General features: G+C 40.2%; 1 protein-coding gene across 1 annotated transcript in view; it reads right to left on the reverse strand.

The window, feature by feature from the left end:
- Window positions 1-24,374, reverse strand: part of LOC138645920 (uromodulin-like) — a 44,658-nt gene that overhangs the window by 14,241 nt on the left and 6,043 nt on the right. The window contains exons 3-12 of the mRNA XM_069735401.1: window positions 23,264-23,425; window positions 20,712-20,950; window positions 18,522-18,644; window positions 10,711-10,888; window positions 8,603-8,740; window positions 7,012-7,026; window positions 5,215-6,003; window positions 5,024-5,128; window positions 3,420-3,628; window positions 1,342-1,499 (exon numbers count right to left, since the gene is read on the reverse strand). Coding sequence (XP_069591502.1) covers window positions 1,342-1,499; window positions 3,420-3,628; window positions 5,024-5,128; window positions 5,215-6,003; window positions 7,012-7,026; window positions 8,603-8,740; window positions 10,711-10,888; window positions 18,522-18,644; window positions 20,712-20,950; window positions 23,264-23,425 — 2,116 coding nt within the window. The remainder of the gene's footprint in view (window positions 1-1,341; window positions 1,500-3,419; window positions 3,629-5,023; window positions 5,129-5,214; window positions 6,004-7,011; window positions 7,027-8,602; window positions 8,741-10,710; window positions 10,889-18,521; window positions 18,645-20,711; window positions 20,951-23,263; window positions 23,426-24,374) is intronic.

Genomic DNA, 24,374 nt, shown 5'->3' on the forward strand with positions numbered 1-24,374 from the left:
AAGCATAGCCTTTCATAAATCCATAGTACACATGAAAATAAGAAACTTTGTAATATATCTTATCAGAAAAGTCTGCTTTTTTTCTCTGCAAACATTGATCAAAATTCTAAATTCTGAGATAAAATATGTATTCAGTGAAAGATTATCATCCCATTACTGAGACAGTTTATGACTGTTACACTTTAAGGCTAATTCAGAAAATCATGCACTAAAAGAAAAAAACAAGTTCTGGGTGCTTCCACTAACCAATAAGGATTCCACTAGAGTGAGATGATTTCCAAGAAATAACAACAGTTTTTAACTAAAAAAAAATACATGTGGTTTATTTTATAAAAAGTACTTAAACACAACACGTTTCGGCTATCTCGTCTTCATCAGGCGTGAGACACCTGATGAAGCCTGGATAGCCGAAACACCGTGTTTTTAACTACTTTTTATCAAATTAACCACATGTATTTTTGGAGTTAAATACTCTGTGTTTTTTTTCTTCCTGGAAATCATCTTACTCTACTGGAATCCGCCCAGAACTTGGTTTTCTTTTGTGCATCTACTCCATGTTGGAACCCTTATGAGTATTATTCCATGGCTCACCATGTTGGCAGCAAACCACTACCTAAGGAGTTCAATGAGATATAGGTTATTTCGGAGTTGTGCCTGTTTGCACAACTCTTATCGGGTGAGTAGTATTCCTTTCTCATCTCAATTGCCTCCTAATCTTTTCTAACTCTACTCTTAGGCTACGTTCACATTTGCGTTGCGTCGGGCGCAACCGCGGCGACGCATGCGTCATGCGCCCCTATATTTAACATGGGGGGCGCATGGACATGCGTTGTGCTGCGTTTTGCGACGCAAACGTTTTTTTTTTGCCGCAAGCGTGGGGCGCAGAGGACGCAGCAAGTTGCATTTTTTTTGCGTCCAAAAATCGGCAAAAAAGGACGCTTGCGTCACAAAACGCTGCGTTTTAGCGTGCGTTTTGGTGCGTTTTGTTTTGCGTTGTGTGTTGCGTCTCGGACGCAACATCGCACAACACAAATGTGAACGTAGCCTAAGATAGCGCTCCCTTATTTCCCCTCTCCATTCTAGGTAACACTCCACAATTCAGAAAATCAGTGTAACCTAACAAAAACAATGACTGTGGCTAGAATCCGTAAGAAGCTGCTGGAAAATCTCAGTGGGCACAATAATAATCATTAAAATACAGTTCCACAGTCCACCTCTGATCAAAAATGGAGCATATTGGTGCAATATATTTAATTGTTGCTATTATTGTTGAAATGATTGAATATTAAAATGTGATGAAATAAAATTAGTAATAAAATAATAAGTGCAGAATGCCATTACCTCACAACTGGTTTCAGTGTGTTCTGCAGAGTCAGCTGTAAATCCAGTGGATAAGTGCACGAAAACCCCAGCTGAACTTCATAATTTCTTACAATGATCTGGTCTGTCTTCATTTGCACAAACATTGTATTTTTGTATGTTGCATGTGTTCCATTAGTCTAAAAAAAAAAAGCAAAGTTAAATGGGAATTGTACCAAGCGACTTTGCCTAAATCAACAGCACAAGTGAATACAAGAAACTTAAAGGGGCATTAACAGGTTAATAATAAAAGCATTAGACTATTCTGCTTCTTTTTCCACTTATGAGTCACTTATTTCCCTGTCTTTTGACTCCTGATTTGACTATACACTCTGAAAAATAATAGCTCATCTCCAACATGTACTGCCAGGAAAGTGAGGTGTCAGGTTACCCCTATTATACTCTATAGAGAGGGAAGGGTTGAGGAGAAGAGTGGAAAAACAAGGAAAGGCAGACACAGAAAAATAGTGTTGAACTTTCTTATGTTTTTTTTTTTAAATCTTTAATTTCACAGCAGATATGGATTCACATCTACACTGCTCAATACTGCTGTATAATTTTCTCCGCTCCATTGCTGATTTAATCTGTGCTAACTAAAGAAAGAAGAGGGAATACCCTTTGTGTATTCTGTATGGGAGACGTTATAGCAGCTAATTTCCTCCCATAAGCTCAGAGCCAACTGCAAATATAGATAGAACCTGAGAGGGGAAACCTGGTGAAAATGTTGGATACAAGTCATCAACAATCGGAAAAGTTACTTGTATAAATACCCTTTAAAATGTATCTCGATTACAATCAGAAGCATCTATCACTTCTCCATTGGATAGATAATAAATGCTAAATTGATGGGGTTCTGCCTGTTTATCATTCTCCCAAAATAAGAGGAGAATCAAATACGTCCAGGTAGGAGAAAGCCAGTTTTCTGACAAACTTCTCTGTACAAGGGCAATTTGCTTGCATGTGAAAGGAAGCAGTAGAGAGTATTTCCAATAGGGGCAGAACTTGGTTACAACCCCTGAAGAATCCAGTCAAAATGGTTTTCATATTATTTCTATATGTGAAGCATTTTTTTTAAGAAGGGCCAGCTACTTGATCAAAAAAATTAAATGCATTGTAAAAATCCCTGAGATTCCCTGATTCTGCTGCTCTTTTTCATTTTCTGCTGCATTGCTCCATTGCATAGCTAATGAGTTTTTTTGTTTCTTTTTATTAGAGTGCCGTATGTGAAATCTCTGCTTGCAGTCTAACTGGCCGTCTCGTTGGCGTCGTTTCTGGGGCCATGTGTTCTCACCCCTCGCTCCCTAATGCTGCCAATCACAGATCATCATCATCGGAGACTTACAGACTGCTAAATCAGCTGCAGAGTTGGGATTGGCAGTGTCTGGGAGAGAGGGTTGAAAGCGCATGTTGTGAGAAGAAACGTCCTGTTGAACTACAAGCAGAGATTTCACATACTGCATTCCAGAAGAAACAAATGTGGCTATCTCTGCAATGGAGCGACGCAGCACAAAATGGAAAAGGACATCAGAATCGGGGGACCCCAGGATTTTTTAGAAGGTATTTAACTCAACTTTTCTGAGCAACCCTCATGGCACTGCTTAGAGATAAATGTTAGTGAATGTCTGAGACAACATTTTAAGCAAAGGGTCATTCCTATTCGTGGATGTGAGCTCTTAGACTTGTGTCAGGTTCTCAGCAATGCCAATGGGTTTAAATAGTTTAGTGAAACCAATGATTGATTCCTAAAATGAGTGGTGGTTGTCAGAAGCCTTATACATATGATATTCTCTCACGCACAGACAAGTCAAGCTAACATGGTGCCCCCCAAAGAACATGTACCACAATGATCCCTCCCCCTTTACGATGCACCGTATTGTTGGTCACAGTGCCCCAATGACAATGTTAGGTACCAGCTACAATTTCCGCAGCGGAATTACCTACAAAGTGCCATTTTCACCAAATTTTTGATATCTGCTTTTGAGTAATTTATCAGAAGGATATGGTTGTCTTTAGGCTGAATTTTTTTATGATTGGCATAGACATTGTATGAGCGTACTTACTATCACACGGTTCCCACATTCTCCATCTTGCAGAGACGTAGTAGCAAGAATTATCCCAGTGTTGTTCCCCTCTGTAAAGCCAATACAGTTGCCATCCAGGAGGTGGATATGGGTGACGTTAAGGTGAAGACTTCTCAGCTGACACGTGTGAAAAGAAGCCGTGATTTCCTGTGTTCCACACACTAGATCAAGGCCCAAGTTATCAATATCTATATAAAGAAAAACGGAAAAATTGACATTTATAAAAAAATAGTTACCATCATATTTCCTTACCATAATAGATTCTGCAATGATCTCTCACAATCACTTGTAACATAAGGTTATAATGGTTACAGCTTTCACTGAACTCTGTGGCAGAGATCAAAATCACCACCACCACTGCAGTGAGATGAGGAGCAACGTGCCTTCCTTGAAGACTCACCACCACTGCGGTGAGATGAAGAGCAACGTGCCTTCCTTGGTGACTCACCACCACTGCGGTGAGATGAGGAGCAACGTGCCTTCCTTGGTGACTCACCACCGCTGCGGTGAGATGAGGAGCAACGTGCCTTCCTTGATGACTCACCACCGCTGCGGTGAGATGAGGAGCAACGTGCCTTCCTTGATGACTCACCACCACTGCGGTGAGATGAGGAGCAACATGCCTTCCTTGGTGACTGCGCAAAGTTCCTGTTCTCAAAATTGCAGCTGGTAGAGGAGCATGTGCCCTGACCATCAGTTTCCTTCCATTGGGAGTCTAGGTGGGAACATTTCTCCTTGCGGAGAGTGCCAGCCAGACGCCTGTCACTTAGCCAGATAAGATCTCCTGCTTTGCACTGAAGAGGGGCAAAACCTCGAAACACGTGTCTGCAAATGGAGTTCCTGGTTTGGTGTCTTATCCTAAGGCATGTGGCAAGGCTTGTTAAATGGTCAGCATTGACCTTTAGGATTCCTAGGTGATGCCAGAGATCAAGCCCTCTTCCTTCTGAAGAAACTATTTGCACATTAGAGGACAGGAGGTGCAGTCCGGGAGGAAGGCTGTTCTAACAAGTACAGGAGGCGAAACTCTACGGGCTTGTTGAGTTGTCAGTGATTTTATCATATGAGAAAATCGGTCTGAGTGTCATCGGTGATCAGAGTTTGATCAGTGTCAGTTTTTACCATCAGAGTTTCATCACTAGGGTGAAAAACAAACAAAAACCAGTTTCTATATGTTTTCCTATCAGTCCATGAAAATCGGACAGCTCATGTATGGCATCCGAGTGCAGTCTGATTTTTTTTTTCATGGACCTATAGACGTGCGTTGCTGATTTTGTTCCAACACTCAAATCAAAATCGTACATGTCTCTCGTATTTTGCGAAGAAAGTTCGTTCCCCAATATGAAAAAATTACGGCCCCATTTGCTATTATAGGTTTGCGTGCTATCAGTGAACAACATGGAAGGCACTTGTATGCAAAAAACGGATGTGTGAATGAGCCTTAATACTTATTTAATAGTAAGCGCCACAAAATCATGTCCCTACACATTTGTAAGAATAAAGGTAACGTTGCTGGCCCCTTTAATGTAAATAAATGTAAGTTATGTTATACGCTCAATCAAACCGTATAAATCAGCTTTACTTACCGTCGACTTCACGTCCATTTTTACAGGCACATGTGTACTTCCCATCAATAATTCTGCATTCTTCATCTTTTGTACAGGGGCAAGTGCCTTTCACAGTAGAAGGGTCTAAAATATAGTAGCATGAAATCAATCAAAGATACAACAAAATAAAAAAATAAAAATCAGTGTATATCACTATGAAGATACTGTACCTGTGCAATAAGCCATGGTGCAGAATGGGACTTCAGTTATGTTATACACGTGGTATCCTCCTGGGCATGCCTTGATTTGGAGCGTAGTTGACGAGTAACAACAGTCACCTCCCCAGTGACTACAGGCGGTACGGTTTACGATGCCTTCTCCCTCTAAGGGATGGGATCCATTTATCCACATCGTGGCTTCGGTATGGCACTGGTATTCAGGAACGCAAGTTTCTGGCATCCGAATGCCTCCAGTGCCTATAAACCTATGCCATCCGGATAAGCCGGTATCACAGTTATAACCATAACTACCACTGTTGATGCTTCTCCAAGGTTCGTCAAGTGTGGTATAATTAGTACAAGGGTCAAAACATTTAAAATATCCTTTAGACTTCGCACAGTCCATTCCTTGACTACAAACGCCCGTCATACATTCATTCAGTTCACAATCTTTGCCATTTCCGTAGTAGCCGTATGGACACGAACACGTGTAGCCGCCAACATAGTTTGTACAGTTTGCAAGCTGGTGACAAGAACTGAGATTTCGGTCGGAACACTCATCGATGTCCACACAGATACCTAAAGAGTTCTTGGTTAACCCTCTTGGACATTCACATCTGTAGGACCCATATGTGTTTATACAGAGACTAGAGCAGTTGTTGGACCAAGAATAGGCGCATTCATCAATGTCAGAGCATTCAAATCCATCGCCGATTAACCCTTTATTACAATGGCACTCTTTCCTTTCTGAGAACGCTTCACATGTGGCATTAGGGTGACATTCAGAGCAGTCAGTGGCAGCTAAGAAAAAAGAAAAGTAATACATGCAACTTAATATTCTCCTGGGTTAGTTCTAAAAACTGTAATGCATATTTTAGGATGATAGCTGCTAATCTTTAGGAAAGTAGACATTCAGATAAAGAATAGTTCATCCATATATGAAAATCTTTGGTTCTATAAATCTAATAATATTTAGAGTATTTGTGATATGTGTTATTAGTAATTAGTGATGTGCTCTGCCCAGGCACAGGTAGTTACTAGGGACAGTTGGGGTTAATGGTTGGAACTAGCCTATAGTGGAAGGGACAGAGACAGTTTTCTGTCAGGAAGGCAGATAGGGCCTAGCTTGCAGCTAGAGCAGACCTTTGGTCTGAGAACTCAGCAGAGTTGCATGAATTGGGAGTCTCCAACATGGAGCCCGAGGCAACGGATAGTGAGATCCAGAGGGGAGAGAAGGAAAAGTGTTAGAAGGAGTGATTCATTCTCTGGATACGAGATCTAGGGCAAGAAGCATAGTGGGACGATATGGAGTTATCCAGCAGTCAAGTGATGGAGCAGCGCTGAGAAGGAAAGCAGGATGAAAATAGAGAGCGTGCCCTGGGTGGTAATTCCAAGGTGTCCACAAGTAGAGGTGCTAAGTGGCGGCCATAATGGCATAAGTAGCTACCCTAAGGTGAAAAGGACATGGAACCGTGGGTTGAACAATAGGACTCTCACCTACTGGTTAGTGGTGCTGTTGTAGAAGGCTAGGGAAGTTCAGGGAGAGGGAGATGAAGACTAACCGACAGAGAGAAGGAAGCTCAGGAAGGACCGGAATGTGGCTGAAGATGTCATATGTTCTTTATTACACAAATGTGCTGGCTTTATTACAAAAGTCCAAAAAAAGGTGTATTCTGAATGTGTCACTTTTACCTGTAGATTTTGTTTTTAAAATGAAGATCTCATAGCAAATATGGTAAAACTGTGTGGGCGCCATCATGGTGAAGCTTATTATATCTAATTTATGCTGAGAACATGATAGTTACTCACCTGAAATGTTTGTTGCTGAAAGGAAGAGAAATAAAAAGAAAATTATCCATATATATTATAATTACTTTGACATTAAATATATGAGTATATACTTAACTTTAAAAAAAATGTGCTTTAATACAATAAAAAAGAAAGTGTGATGGACTTCTACAGCTGACATTCGGACTCTTCACACTAGTGTCCTAGTGTCACTTCTCATGTTTGGAATGGACTTGTGACTGCTGTGATGGATCTTTTTTTCTAGTGAATCCAAATGGATCTTAAATGACCCATTGACCCTTAGGGCTTGTGCACATGACCGGATTTTCAGTCCGAGTACGATCTGACAACCATCAGATTGAACTTGGCCGTGCACATGTCAGATCCGAGGGAAGAATGATGGGACTGTACTCAGATGACATTGATGAGGTGTACACCTCTTCATGAATCAGAAGCATCTGACTCCAGCACACCTCCTCATCAAGACTGGTCTTGATATATCGGAGCTTTTGTCATTTTACTGAGTTTTTGGTGCAGAATCAGAGTAGAAAAACCCTCCAAATCCTCTTCAAAAACTCAAGACTCCTATAAAATTGAAGCTTTCCTTCAGTGGTTTTATGCACACGGAATCTTTTTGCTGAGCTTTCGGAAACTGAGTGGAAACTCAAGATTTTTAAGGGTTTTTGAGATTTTGAGGATTTTATGCTCAGTTTCTGCTCCAAAAATGCCACAAACGTTTCTGTAAGCACATGGCCACTTTCCAAAAAAATCCAGAAAAAGATGCAAGGGCCCAATTTATTCAATTGTTAATGCCGGCCTTTATGATGGGGCTTCCTGGAGTCAGATGCTCCAGATTCATGAAGAAATACACATTTGATGAGTGGCGTGCACCTCCGTACGCTATGCCAGAAATCTCACACCAGTCAAGTATTGGAGTGAGATTTTTGGTATACAGTACAGAATGCCACAGCTCGTCATGAATTAGAACAGGGCCCTTCATTCTTTATGGGGCTGCCAGTAAGAGCTGAGTTCAGCATTCAGCAGCCCCATAAGGAATGAAATGTATGGAGGACAAGTATATGCACTGCTGCTCTAGACTAACGGGGATAAGTGCTGCATTCTACCAATTAGTGTGGGTCCCAAGGGTCAGACCACCACCAATCAATAAGTGACCACCTACCCTGTAGATAGGTGTCAACTTATTTTCACCAGACAACCTCTTTAAGTACTTGTTTTGCATTAATTTATTGCAAATCAGCTATTTGCCAGGGGCTCTAGAGCAGCGTTTCCCAAACTCCAGTCTTCACGGCCCCCAACACATTATGTTTTCAGTATTTCAGCAGAATTGCACAGGTAATGGGATTATTATCAAGGTCAGAAATGGCCACAGGTTCTCTCACCTGTGCAATACTAAAGCGATTCTGAAAACTTATTAAATCCTGAAAACATGATGTGTGGAGGTCCCTGAGGACTGAAATTTGCGAAACACTTCTCTAAAGTGATTGTCATAGGAAGGAGAGTTTTCTATAATGAGACAACACTTTTACGCATCGGCCAGATATTATAAATGTTGTAATAAAAGGTATGAGATCAGCAGTGGTCCAGTTCATACCTTTTACTCCTTCCACAGTCACAGAGTACGGTCCATATCCATATAAATTCATTGTCCATGTTCCTTTTCCAGGGTTGTTTACAATGTACACTGATCCCCACGTTTCAGACACAATTGTTTCCATTGAAACAAAACTATCTGGAAATGCAAAATAATTCTATTAAACAATAATAAACTGTAGGTTTTTGGAAATGAGGGATTAGGAAAATTGTGGCGTCCACAGTTCAGTGAGAGAACTGTAGAATAGAGCAGGTGTATTAAATAAAATATCAAAGTAATGTCAAAAGTCAATAAACTATTGTAGTTGCAAAGATATGGCTTGTGTATCTCATGTGTCTTCAGTTCCATGTTTCTCTGGAACTCGTGATCAGTGGAATAAATCAGCAGTGGTGTGTAATAAATGAATTAACGGGCACTGCAGCTTCTTTGTTCTGCTGATCCCTCCAGAGCCAGACCCAGCTACTTCACTATTGATGGTCTGTTCTAAGAAAAAATCCTTAAAGCGGTTGATCACTACTTGGACAACCGCTTCTTAAATATTATGTTCCCCAATATAAAAATAACAGATACTCACCTTCTGTCCCAGCAAGGCCTGTGTTGTTAATCCCGAGAGTCGTGTGACATTGTTAAAAATTGTCTGAATACTGGACAGTCCCTTAAATGGAGTATTGCCATCCACAGGATATGCCTTAAATGTCTAATAAATGGAGGTCCTGGTGGTGGATCCATATCTATCTCAACAATGGGCCGAGTATTTCGGCACAGCTCTCTCCATTCTATGAAAGTTAGAAAAATAGCAAAGCACGAACCTGCCTCAAAAGAGATGGAAATACGCTTTTAAGTCATGGATAACCTGGCCAAGATGGACATGAGGTCACATGTAAGTGTTTTATAGTCTATAGTCTTGGATCTGGGAAGTTTTATGGCACGTTTACAGTACCTATCATTCTGAATTTAATACCTTTTTTTATTTGGAAAATCTATATGTGGCCACAAGTATGCGAAATGCAAACTCACAGCCAGAATCCAACTATACTGTTGGTGGCACATTCAATGCGAGTGTATTACGCAAGGCTGGAAATAGTCTGGCCTGATTTTGGCCGAGAGTATGCATATCGCATATTTGTAGTCACATGACGACCATTCCCAGCGCTGAAACTGGAGAATCCTCAAGCATGCAGTGTGCATTGTGAGGATTCACAAATCTGCAGTCACATAGAATAACTGCAGACTTGTCATTTTAGACGGGACAGCCCCTTTAAATGGAATCTGTCAATCTTCCTAAGCCGTCTATATGGGCATGTAAGTTATAGGAAGCTAAATAAAATTATATCTTGATATCTACGATTCAATATCTTATTCCCGAAAAATCAATTTTTCTCATGTGTAAATGAGCTGTTAAGGCCTATGGGTCGTACATAAATCTCCCTAAGAATCTGCCTCCAGAGCTTATTTTAAATAAAAGGTGGTAGAGTTACTAGTGTTTAGGCCACTCTCTGCTCTCCTGATCTCACTGCAGAGCTGTGTGTGACTATACCTGACACATCTGCAGGTTCCTCTTACAGCTTCAGCTTCCATCTCACAGGCAGTCAGTGTTGCAATACAGCAGAGCTGTGAGAGCTGCAGCAAATGTGTTTGTAAGAAGACAAATTTAATTTCTCCTGTTATGTGTTAGTTACTTGTGTCACACTGGTAATTCTCCCTTTTATTAAAAATAATCTCTGGAGGCAGATTCTCAGGGAGATCTATGTCTGGCCCATAGATACTAACAGCTCATTTACATATAAGAAAAACAGGGATATCGCTGGAATAAGACATAGAATCACAGATATCAAGGTATCCTTTTATTCAGCTTCCTATATCTTGTATGCCCATATAGACGTCTTAGGCGGGTTCATCCTACTGACAGATTCCCTTTTATTTTAATAAGGCTGAGCTGTTTTTCCAGACACAACCCATTTCAACGAGCGGCGCCTTTCTTGAAGAAAAAAAACAGACCTTCGTCTGCTATTATTTGAAAATAGACTTTAAATGTATAGCTAGTACTACTGAAATGTTGGTGTTGTGGATATGTTCTTCTGGATGTATCATCTGTAAATAGTACTCACGATCTTGATCAATTATGGATATCGTGGTGAGTATTCCATCAGTCGTTACTATGACTTTACTGAATACCAAAGCAATAACGAATTGGTCAGAATTATTGCCACCTTTGTACTCTACAGAGAGGAGTCGTGTTGATGTATTTACTGGTCTTGAAAGGGTAAAATCCAAATAATAAAAAACCTGGGAACAACAGAAAAATCAAAGTGAATTATTTTCGTTATTACATTTCAACAGTCTATTATCTCAGATATTGAATAATATATACAGTAGGTGGGGGTAAGTTCTATGGTGCGCACGGCACTGCTGTATGAGTGCCCCAACTCTCCATCCTTGGACAGATCAGCATGATAGCTTCAAGCTGGTTCTGAATTGTCAATCAAGCAGGAACACAGGGCTCCCTCAGCAAGCAGGAAGCCATGAGGCTGGGGAGCAGTGTGCTCCTGCAGGCTTTGAAAGTCATGAAGAGTTAAAAAGAAGTGACAGATCCATTATTTCAGGCATCATCTGTTTGGAATCTACTCACTACTTTATAGATACAGTAAAAAAAAAAAGGATGACAGTGGACAAACCACAGCAAAAAACCATCAGATATACGCCGAAGAAGACGTTTTAGAAAAACATCGCAGACATGTTCCTTAACCGTCTTTTACGTCAAAAACTAGTAATTAGTGTGTTTGAAGCTGGTAACTCCTCATGGGAGCCAATTTCATCATAAATGTTTTCAGGACCACACTTGAGGATACCTTCAAGGTTCTTGCAATTTTCCAGATTGACTGAAATTCAGGTCTTAAAAGTAATGATGGACTGTGGTTTCTCTCTTTTTAATCAAGAAACATTTAAACCATTCATCGGGGTTAACAGCATTTTGTTTGTAAAAACTAAGAAGCATATTACATCATATAAATTGAACAAAAATAGAAACGCAACTCTTTTGCTTTTGCTCCCATTTTTCACAAGGTGAACTCAAAGATCTAAGACTTTTTCTCTCTCATAAAAAGCACCTGACCATTTGGTAAACACTGTTATTGTAGGACTTAGGTACCACTGTCTCTAGGACAGAACTCAACCAATTATGGGACAAAACATCGATCGGAAACCCTAAAATGCCTGGTCACCTAGAGGGGTGAGAGTTACAGCCCGGTTAGCTCCTTTTCCCATTATGATCTGAGGTCAAGTTCCGTCTCCATGACCCATGTTTGATTCAGGCCCTCTCATCTTGCTGGATCTGATGTTTGTGGGTGTCCAGTCATCTCAAGGCGTCCTTCAAAGACTCAAATAATGAGGTTGGACTAAGCTCTACCACTCTCAGTTTAGAGCGATAAATCATAGAGTATTGTATACCCAAATCCCTCATTCTCCATTTAATGTCCAGGAACATAGAACATTTGTGCTGGACTTCCACAGAAAAATTCAGAAAGATTGAAATCTTTTGACCATCAAGCTGGATATCTTGCTTTTCCCTTGCCTTCCTCAGGATTATGTCCCAAACTTTATAGTAAAGAATTGTAATTAGGATAGGTCGAGAGTGTCGATCCAGCTTTTTTAAAACCACCTGAACTTGGCCAATATCATAGGGAATATTTTTGAGTGAAATGGGTGGCAACCAAATATTTAAATTAACTAAATTGTCACATAGTGGGACATTTTTAATGTATAGTGACACACAGAGGAACATTATTCCTGAATGGTTGCACATAGGGGCCATTATTGCTCTATAGAGCCACATAGGGGGACAAAAAGGTAGACATTATTAATGCATGGGGGACACATACAGGGACATTACTATTGTATGGGGGGGCACTATAATTTATGGAGGCAACATAAGAGGACATTAATGTATGGGTTCCATATAGGTGGATATTGTTAGTGTATGGGGGCCACTTAGGAGGACATTATTCATTAATTATGTCCTCCTTTGTTGTCTCCATAAATGTATGGGGTCACATAGAGGGACATTGTTAATATATTGGGGATACAAAAGGGAATAATACTACCATGTAGGGGGTCACAAAGAGGGATGTTACACCTGTATGGGGGCATACTAGGTGGACAATATAATTATATGGGTGCCATGGTAGGGGCAATTCTACTGTCTTTGTGCATAACGGGGTCATTAGCATGACTACAATATGGGGGGGCGTAGGGGAGCATCACTACAGTATTGTATATTGTTTTAGGGGATATGTTTACTGTGGGGAAAAAGGGAGGGACTATTATTGTAGAATTAGTAGAAAAGTGAAAAGGGTGATTTAGAAGACATTAGCCATAGATATATGGGTGTTTCATTTTGGAGATATAAGTTCTGGCAGGAGTTTTATTCCGAATGAAGAAGAAAAGAGAAAATGTATGAATTCAACTGGAGAAGTCTATGGTGAAGTCTATATATCAGTATATACTTGTACTGTATATACTGATATCTTCATCTATACGGTATTGTATAGGGATAACATTAGTTTTAGTAGAGTGATTTTTATTAATCAGTATGGTGGTATTTTTGTGACAGTATTCAGTGGTAATCTATGGTCACCGTGTGGTGGTATTATCGGTATGTTGGCCTTGGTCTAGTGGACTTTGTTTAGTAATAGTATGGGAATAATATTTGCTATTTGGTAACTAAATCACTGCATTATTTAGACATATTACGTAGAAAATTATCATATTGCTGTGTTTTTCTGTAAGATTTAAATTTTGTATTTTTTTTAGGGGGGGAGATAAAGCACAGGCTATCAATGCTACTGGTGGTTGTTTATGAAATGAACCATAAACCCTCAATAAAGGCCTTTTGCTGTATATATTTTCAGCGCGCTCTAATGAGTGTGTATTGTGTGTGACCTTATGATAATAGTGAGCGTGTTCCTCGTGAAACCAGGAATTTGTTATAGTAAATTATAGCATTATATGACAAAGGAGAATCGGCTGCCAATGAGTCATTACAATGGCTGTTTTACTATATTAGGAACTATTATTTCCTTTGTTCTGGATGCTCTAATTCACTATGATGTAATGAGCTTAATGACTAAACACCAGGGATTATCTTTTTTTCACTACATACGCTATAAAGCTCTAATTGAGCAATTATAAATGAACTAGATGGTGGCCCGATTCTAACGCATCGGGTATTCTAGAATATGCATGTCCACGTAGTATATTGCACAGCTCACGTAGTATATTGCCCAGCCACGTAATATATTGCCCAACCACGTAGTATATTGCCCAGTCACGTAGTATATTGCCCAGCCACGTACTATATTGCCCAGTCACGTAGTATATTGCCCAGTCACGTAGTATATTGCCCAGTCATGTACTATATTGCCTAGCCACATAGTATATTGCCCAGCCACATAGTATATTGCCCAGCCACGTACTATATTGCCCAGCCACATACTATATTGCCCAGCCACGTAATATATTGCCCAACCACGTAGTATATTGCCCAGTCACGTAGTATATTGCCCAGTCACATAGTTTATTGCCCAGTCACATAGTATATTGCCCAGCCACATAGTATATTGCCCAGCCACATAGTATATTGCCCAGTCATGTACTATATTTCCCAGAAAGCAATATGCTTTCCGGCTGTGCTCTGCTTTCCGGCCGGCGCTTACACAGTGCAGAGAAGCACAGCGCCGGGGGACAGACACCGGAATGTAAGTATGTAGTGTTTGTTTTTTTTTACGTTTACGCTGGTAACCATGGTAAACATCGGGTTACTAAGCGCGGCCCTGCGCTTAGTAACCCGATGTTTACCCTGGTTACCCAGGGACCTCGGCATCGTTGGTCGCTGTGTGACAGCTCTCCAGCGACCACACAGCGACGCTGCAGCGATCGTGATCGTTGTCTAGATCGCTGCAGCATCGCTAAATGTGACGGTACCTTAAGGCTGACGCAGTACCACAGGAATGGCTAGAAATGGATCAGAAAGCACAGAGCACCATATCACTCAGTATAGAGGATGATCAGATTGTGCATGTGTGTAAGTGTGAATCTGCAAAGGAAATGTGGGAGCACTTGCAGAAAGTACATGAGAGAATAAATTTAAGTAATAAACTCTATCTAATGAGAAAGCTGTATCAGTCTAAGCTACACAATGACCAGGACATGCAGGACTACATTAGAAATACTCTGGAGACTGTAGAGCGCCTGCGGGGCATTGGGAAAGATATGAAGGACTTCCATGTAGCAGCACTATTACTTAGTGGTCTCCCAGAAAGCTATGACACGCTTGTAACTGCACTAGATGCACGCCCAGATGATGAGCTGACATTGGAATACGTCAGAGGAAAGCTTGTAGATTAATATAAGAGAAAGGCAGAAAATGTGAGCAGCAAGATATGTAACAAGGAAACTGCTTTACAAACACATGATGTGCCCACCAGCAGAAACCACCCTAAAGAGACACGTGAATGTTTTGTATGCAAGAAGCCAGGTCATTTAAAAGCTGAATGCAGAGTCTGGAAAGTTAAAATGAATCAGCTGAAAAAGCAAAACAGCCAACAGAGAGTTAAGAGTGCTGTATCTGGAAACAATGATTCGGCAAGTACTGAAGCTGCATTCACATCAGTCAATGCATTTAAATCAAAGCATGTGTGGTGTATAGATTCTGGTGCAACCAGTCACATGACCAATGACAGAGACTTCTTTACTAAGCTTAAACAAAATAAGTCAGAGAAAGTGATAATGGCAAACGGTCAGTGCATGAACTCAGAAGGCATAGGAGACGGTTATATTGATTGTAACATCTCTGCAACACAAAGTAGAAGGATCCATGTAAAGGATGTACTATATGTGCCTAGTCTTGAAAGTAATCTATTATTTGTGAAAAAGCTCACAAAACAAGGTAATGAAGTTACATTTAAGGAAGATAGCTGCATCATCTCAAAAGAGGGTCACACATTAGCAAAAGGAAAAATCAGAGATGAACTGTATCAGTTGAAATGAAAAGAGTGTGTATGCACAGCTAAGCAAGAACTGTATTCATGTATGGCACAGGCGGCTTGCGCATAGAGACCCAGAAGCAATAAGAAAGTTATTTCAAGAACAATTAGCTGATAATATTACAATTGATTCATGTAATCAGACAATGAGGTGTTTAAGCTGTATCAAAGGGAAAATGTCCAGAAAGGCCTTTCCTAAGAAAATTACTACAAGAACAGAACAACCACTAGATTTAGTATACACGGATATCTGTGGTCCAATGCGTACTCAGACCCCTGGAGAGAAGAGATATTTTCTTACATTTATTGATAACAATTCAAGATATACAGGTGTCTATTTACTTCACAGCAAAAATAAAGTTCCAGAGAAAATTGAAATATATCTAGCTGAAGTACACAAGTTTGGAAGAATGCCCAAAACTTTACGTGCAGATAATGGAACTGAGTATACAAGTAATGAAACACAGAGCATTTTAAAGAAAAATGGAATCATATTTCAAACTACTGTACCATACAACCCTGAGCAAAATGGTGTAGCAGAAAGAAGGAACCGGACACTCTGTGAAAGCGCAAGGAGTATGTTATTTGATGGAAATTTGCCTACAGTATATTGGGGCGAAGCTATTATGACGGCTTGTTATCTTCAGAACAGACTACCAAGTAAAGCGACAGAGAAAACTCCATTTGAGCAATGGAATGGTACAAAACCAAAGCTACAACACATAAGGAACATAAGCACATGTTCCCAAAGAAAAACGAACTAAGTGGGAATCTCATGCCAAGGAAGGCATCCCGGTAGGCTACAGTGAAACCCAGAAAGGTTATAGAATTTTACACCCAGAGACAAACAAGGTCACAATAAGTAAAGATGTAGTGTTTGATGAAAACTTTGTGTCACCTAAGTTTTATGACATTATGCCAGTAGTCCAGATGAAGCATCAACAACAATCTCAATCACAATTACAAGACAACGAAGAAAAGAATGTAGAAGTCTGGCAGGACTCTTCAACCACTGAAGGAACAACAAAAGGCCTAAGTGAACCTGAAATTAGATGGTCGTCAAGAACAAATAAAGGAATACCAGCTAAACGTTTATCCTACATTGTGAAGACATGAACCACAGTCATGGGATGAAATGCAGAAACTACCCGCCTATGAAAGAACAAAGTGGATCAATGCCGCGAATGAAGAAATGAACTCGCTTCATCAACTTCGAACTTGGAAACTCACTGAGTTACCACAGGATAAAAAGGCAATTAAGTGCAAATGGGTATTTAAAACCAAATATGATTCTGAAGGTAAAGTCCACAGATTTAAAGCGAGGTTGGTCGCAAAAGGATATTCTCAAAAATATGGCGAAGACTATGATGCTACCTTTTCCCCGGTCGCTAAGCAGACATTTAGAGCATTGTTGGCAGTAGCTGCAGTACAAAGAATGTTTGTCAGACATTTGGATATCAAAACTGCATTTTTAAATGGTGACATTAAGGAGGACTTATACATGACTCAACCTGAAGGTTATGTAAAGGAAGGTGAACAGAATCTTGTTTGCAAACTACAAAAATCTCTTTATGGTCTTAAGCAATCGGCGAGAGCATGGAACATTAAAATGAACAAAGTCTTTTTAGAAGAAGGATTTAAAAGAGGTCAAGCGGATCCATGCCTGTACACGAGATATACAGATGGAAAATGGATGGAAATCTAAAACTCACCGGCTATGTTGACTCAGATTGGGCTGGTGATTCGCAAGATCGTAAATCCACAAGCGGATACGTATTTAAACTTGGAGAAAGTTCAATCTCCTGGTCTAGTAGAAAACAAGTATCTGTTGCTTTGTCATCTACAGAAGCTGAGTATGTATCTGCAGCCTATGCAAGTCAGGAGATCATTTGGCTAAGACAACTGATGGACGATCTTGGTAAACCGTTAACTCAGCCAACGGTCATATATGAGGACAACCAAGGATGCATTACACTTGCATGCAGTGAAAAGATCAGTGCTAGAACTAAGCACATCGACATCAGATGTCATCATCTACGTGATTTAATAGATTGTGGTGTAATTCAATTTGTTTATTGTGAAACTGATAAAATGTTAGCTGATATTTTGACCAAGCCATTGCCACGACCTAGGTTCCAAGAATTGACAACCACTATGGGACTGACAGAATAAGTGGTTGTTGAGTGGGGGTGTTGGCCTAATGCATATTGATCTGTATGTATTGCAACAACTATTGTTTGTTTAATATGATGTGATTTATATATCTGCATGCATATTGTTCACATGTCAACAAGGTTTAAAAAAAAAAAAAAGGAGTCCTCATTTACAGACAGGATGTTCCTCCTCCTCTTTTCTTTGTGAGCACATTCTTGTGTGTGCAGCTGAAGCTGAAGGTCACAGCAGCTCTCTCTCTCTCTCAGAAACCAGATTGATCCTGTTCTCATGTTGTAAGCTGGATGTTCTTAATTCTTAATAAATGAACATTCTCTGTTGCTCAAAAGCGCTGCCCCCTGTTGTCCGTGCAGTGATTCCGCATGTGTTCATTGAACACATGTAGAATCACCGCAACGTATTCATAGACTGAGTTATTTATCTTGCAGAGACGGAAGATAAATAGTCATGCTGCGGTCTGGAAAGACGTGCCACATGTCCAGTTACGCAGGGCCGCCGGATGCGGCCCTGCACGCATAGTGAAGATGGGATTTCATAAAATTCCCTCCACTATAGATTGAACATATAAAGCAGAGAATCGATAAGTACGGTATATATAACTATAGAGACTGTCAAGAATCACTCTTTCTGCATTAAAACAGCAAGCTAATTAATTATCATAATTTATCTACTGTAGAGATATTAATGATGGTTGTGTACTGAATTACCTGGCTTAGTTGTGAAAGGTTGATTTGAAAGACGTGTCCAAAGCTCTTATAGGCAATGTCTCTGTAGATCAAAAATTGTGGGTCGTCTAAGCCGCTGCACAGACCAGTGATCAAAAAGAAAACCTACAAACGAGAGAGTGGTTGTTAAAAAAGTAGAAAAAAACACTATGTACCTCACAATGTGACACAGATATACGCACATCCACAGGTGTCAGGTGATAACAGGAACGAGATGTTGTCTGCATGTGGGAACCTTTAGGCTACGTTCCCACAATGAGTTTTTGGTGCGTTTTTGACGTTGTGTATTTTTACTGTTCCAAAATTGCAGCATCTTACAATTCCAGCAAAGTGGATGGGATTTATAGAAATTTCACGCCCACTGTTTACACTCAGTGTAAACTGACCTGCGGTCACGTTTCAAATCCGCAATATGTCCATTTCTCTGGCAGGTACACTGAGTTTTATGCAAAGATAATGCAACTGCCACGCTCACCTGCTGGTCCGGCGGTGGATTTCGGTGGCTGAAATCCCCACCCACCCTCCCTTTTTCTGGTTTCGATTTTGTTTAATCGCGTTTATTTTAAGGTTATGTTTTTGTTTAAGGGGAAGGAGTAATTTTTGTCATAGCAGTTGGGGGGGGGGGAGGGAGGTCCTCAAAGTTGGTGGAAAGAGGGGAATGGCGGATTCTAGTGGGGAAAGACCTCTAGTGGTCCTGGACTCCCCCGGAGTGGATTGCGAGTAGATGTGGTAGATCAGCCCATGGAGGGGCTGATTAAAGGATTTGGTAACCGGTTGGTTTGGCCGGGTTGGTCATTATCTGCCTCCGAGCTGGTGCTTAGCGGCTGGAAGCAAGACTAAGCCTGGAGGCCAAGGTACACAATTTGAATTTCTGCAAAGTTATTTTTGAGGCTTCGAGGACCACCACTCCCTGGGGGAGATATTGTTTACATGTTGTATTTTATGTTTAATAAAAGGCTGCTGTGGCCATTTAATCCAAATCTGGTGTAATGTCGTTATTCAGGAGGGGATCTTACGATAAGGCAGTTTACGAGAGATTCGATTCAGTAAGTAATTAAGGTTAGGCATTTAAGTCAGTAAAGGCGGTCATGAGTCACGTGTACCCCTTACGTCATGCCTGGTACTGGAGGACATCTCCTGTTCTGTGAATCTAAGCTGTCCTGCAGTACCCAGCAGTGGCTGCTACACGTTGAGCGTGCACATCTGGTGACTGCCGACGCAAATGACGTGTCAGGTGTCAAACCCCAACTTATCTCATGTTGATGACTCATGGATGGATGATCAATTTGTGGTGACTGGACAACCCTTTTAAATAAATCAGATTCTCTAAATCAGATTCTCTACACAAAAAATTATCACATTTTTGCCATGTAGAAACATGGCGCGATGGTTTTAATTATCAGTGTGTGCACCAAAATTTTAGATGGTGCCACAAGTCTTTTTTATGGCTGATATTTCAGATTTGCTTGAACCATTTCACTCCAATGGAAAAATGACAACATATAGTCATTGCTCCTGTTAACATAAAAACTGCCCAGAGGAAATGTCATAAAACAACCGATATGATCACAAGCAACTTTATGGCTGGTTTCTTTATGAAATCCATGAATATATTCAAAAGCAATGGGAAGTATAAAGGTCAGACGTGTACTTCTCCTTCTTCCTTGTTCCATTTGATTCCAGCCTTAGGCCATGGCATCCTTTAAATTAACTAGTGAATGAAACCATCCCTTTAGGGATGAAAATTCTTATTACCAAATTACCCAGAAGGTAAATAAACCCCAATTAAGGGAAAGTCAGACTGGTTAAAATTACAATAGTGAGCCTGTGCTGTTTCTATATAATATATGATCCCTAGATCCTGCACACTTAGCTGATCAATCTAACTACATTGCTAAAGCTGTTACCCTGTCTATACCATGGCTGCAGTCAATGGTTTGATACAACAAATCAAAGTATCTGTAGTCTATGATATACACATGTTTCACTAGAGCTAACTAATATAAATACAGAGTTACCCCAACAAGTTTCACCTCAACAGGCTTCCTCAGGGGGCTTAGTGCTATAATAAGAAAGATACTGTAGAACAAGTTTCACCTCTACAGGCTTCCTCAGGGGGCTAGGGCTATAAAGAGATAGATAGATAATAGATAGATAGATAAATCTTATTACCTGGGAGTTCTTTGACGATATAAGTGAATATATGTTATTTATTAAAGTTTGATTGTTGTAATCTTTCGCAGATGCATCAGTTAGAACCATGATTACTGAGTTGTCAGGTGAACGTTCCAGGCCCATTTGAAGACCTCCCATAGCCAATTCAGGACAATCACCACCTCCAGTTGCATACAGGCTATTAAAGAAATATCCAAACACCTTTCTTGAATTGGTAATTCTGCTTGGCCCAATCACTAAAAAAGAAATGCAATTTGTAACAGTTCTGCAAGGAGTTAGACTCAATTCACGCGTCAAAGTTTTTGGACAGTATTTCATTAGTATGTGTAATTCAAAACCAGGAATGCTCCAAAACACAGATTATTTGTAAACCTTTCAATTCTGGTTTCCGTACATGTTTCTCTCCTGATTTTGTATTAGAAATACTGATGGGAAATATTAACAAAATACTGGTGTGTGAATTAGGCCACAACCGCACTCACCTATAAGAGGGATCGGCGAGATATTCATATCACCTGTGCTGTGACCTCTGTTGCTGTCATTCTGTGCTACACTTGGGAGTTGCGTGCTTTGTCTCTGCCTGAACTTTATACATATCTGCACCTCAAAACCCTTTGGGCTTAATCTTGAAGGGAAGGGGCCAGTAAGGATACAAACCAGAGAATTTGTATCTGCATTTTGAACCCTGACTCTCATTATGTTCCTTGGTCCCCTGGAGGTGACTCAAAGAAGGCAAGCGTGCACCTGAGGTATCTACTGGAAATACAGAAACAGTCATAACGAACCTTTCATGTGATTTTTTTTATTTGTTTTTTTTAATTTAAACTGAGTACCTCATCCCATTGCTGCTGCTCCACTGATTCTGGAACAGTTTTCCTTTTTCGTCTGTGCCCTTCAGCTCCAAAGTTATGGCCGTGAAAATAAAGGTGCAAATTTTCCCTTCAACTACTGGGCGAATACCACAGATCTTTTTTGTAGGCGTTTGCTTCGTCTCCTTTGACACTGGGCAATCAAAACATGGCCACCCCCACAGAGAAGTTCTGTGGGATACGCCCCATTCGTTGAATTGGCATCATAATGTTGCAACCAAGGTGCACAGAAGAAAAATAAAAATGTTTTCAGAATCAGTGGAACAATGACAAATGGAGGAGGTACTCAGTGTAAGTTTAATCAATCCAGTCAAAATACCCCTTTAAGCTTTTAATATGAATATCACTGCTTCTTGCGAGTAAATAGAAACTATTTTGTTCCTAAGGCTATCACATATTGAAGCCTTAAATGGCATTTTTTTTATCTCAGTAGATTAATCCCTAACCTTAAATTAGGGGTCCAATCCATTGTATCAAATTATGTAATACGGAAAATAATAGGTGGTCTATAGTAGACACAACCTACTGTATAAGTATTTTAGCCGATACGTCATTGTAAAGAAGTCAGGGATTATTTTATGGATAAAATATCTTCACTCTTCATCTGTAAATACTACTATACAGCTCTGGCAAAAATTAAGAGTAATAAGGTCAAAAGTGGTGCACTCTTCAAATGATGCGGTGCTCAAAGGAAAATAATAATATATAGAAAAGGTAACCTTCGGCACTCAACAAGTCCACAAATATTTACTCTCAGTAGAAAAAATGATTTATTCGTAATCAGCCAATAAGAAGACAGACATCAAAACTCCAACGTTTCGGCATGCAATGCCTTTATCAAGGTAGTCTGTAAATGTTCAGCGTGCTGTATGTAAAATAGACTGAGGAAAAAATAGTAGCTGTAAATATAGGTGAAAATCCTAATATGTCGTATGCCAAAGTCTAGGCAAAAAATGGATCAAAACCAATGCCGGATACTGAACTAGGAAGGTCCAAAGGTATAAGACCACATGCCTTAAGTGAATATGATGCCGGCGTGCGTCCTGTGGCTACTGGGCAGGAAAAATTAAGAGACCACCACATCAAAACCCTGTCATGGGCAGCCCAATCTCCAGACCTGAACCCCATTGAAAACCTCTGGAATGTAACCAAGAGGATGATGGATAGTCCCAGGACTTCAAACAAAGAAGAACTGCTTATATTTTTGCACCAGAAGCAGTGTGATAGATTGGTGGCAAGCATGCAAAACGCATGAAAGCTGTGATTAAAAATCATGGTTATTCCACAAAATATTGATTTCTGAACTCTTCCCAAGTTAAAACATTAGTATTGTTGTTTCTAAATGATTATGAACTTGTTTTCTTTGCATTATTTGAGGTCTGAAAGCACTGGGGTTTCTTTAATTTTGACCATTTCTCCTTTTTAGAAAAAAAATAAATACAAAATTTATTGCTTTAGAAATTCGGAGACATGTCAGAAGTTTATAGACTAAGAGAACAATTTACATTTTACTAAAAAATATACTTATAAAGAGAAAAATCAGACAAACTGAACATTTTGCAGTGGTCTCTTGATTTTTGCCAGAGCTGTACATGGTAAGTCCGGACATATTTTAATTTATAGATTTTCATTTCCCTGTAGTAATATATAGGAAAAAAAATAACAGTTAAAATATATTACTTGGATCATTGAACTCCACCATTGTATACTGGCGAACACCACATGGAAATCGTGCTGAAACTCTGTCAAGAAGCCAACCGTTCACCAGTTTTAGTTGACTTAGATCATCCCTCATAGAACCGCTTACATCCACCACATATGTCAGAGAAGAGGACTCGGTGTCTGTGATAAAATAAAAAAAATAAGTATAAATTCCATATTTCTTCTAACCTACCGAACATAAGTTATGAAGAAAAATAAGACAGATCATTGCTCTTACGCTACGTGCCCATGATCAGGGATAGTATCGTTTTGGATGCAGTGTACTTTCACGGTCTCCAAAACGCTATGTTCTACATTATAAGCATAGTGGATGGGATGTATAGAGAGCCCATGACCACTGTGCTTCTTTTTAACTCTGCCTAAACTGAACCGCGGTGCGGGTTTCCGAACTGCAACATGTTAATTTCTGTTGCGCTGCGTACTTTCCCTGAACAGACTGCCATTACACGCGGTAAATCCACATAGTTCTAAAAGACAAGTGCGTAAGTAATGTAGAACGCAGCGTTTTCGACGTAGCGAAAATACTCTGCATCTAAAACGCTACTAATCCTGATCGTGGGCACGTACCCTTAGTCTGCTAAATTCTGTAGAAGGACACGGAAACGTTTCATAACAATAAATTCTAAGCCTAAGGCCAGGATCACACATACGTGAGATACTGCCGAGTCTCGCAGGTGAAAACCCAGCTCTGGTGCCGGCACTCCGGAGCGGAGCGTGTGGCTCCATGTGTTGCTGTGCGGCTGCATGCTCCGCTCCGGAGTGCTGGCGCCAGAGGAGGGATTTCACCTGCGAGACTCGGCCATATCTTGCGTATGTGTGATCCCGGCCTAACACTCTGATTGACTCGAAACTCCAAAATATTATAGAGGTTCTGCAGCAGTTGGTTTGTGGAATAGAAGAAATAGGTCCTGAATCTACGGCTTTAAAGTGAAAGTTCAGTATTAGGCGTAGGTTTTTGTATCACACACAATATCCTTCTTTCCGGATTAGATTCTGTTTGTGTTTTTTTTATTATTGCAGTAGATTATAACAATTGTCAACGAACAGGCTGGGGGATAACCTTCTCACC

The sequence above is a fragment of the Ranitomeya imitator genome, chromosome 7, assembly GCF_032444005.1.
Source record: "Ranitomeya imitator isolate aRanImi1 chromosome 7, aRanImi1.pri, whole genome shotgun sequence".
Taxonomy (NCBI): domain Eukaryota; kingdom Metazoa; phylum Chordata; class Amphibia; order Anura; family Dendrobatidae; genus Ranitomeya; species Ranitomeya imitator.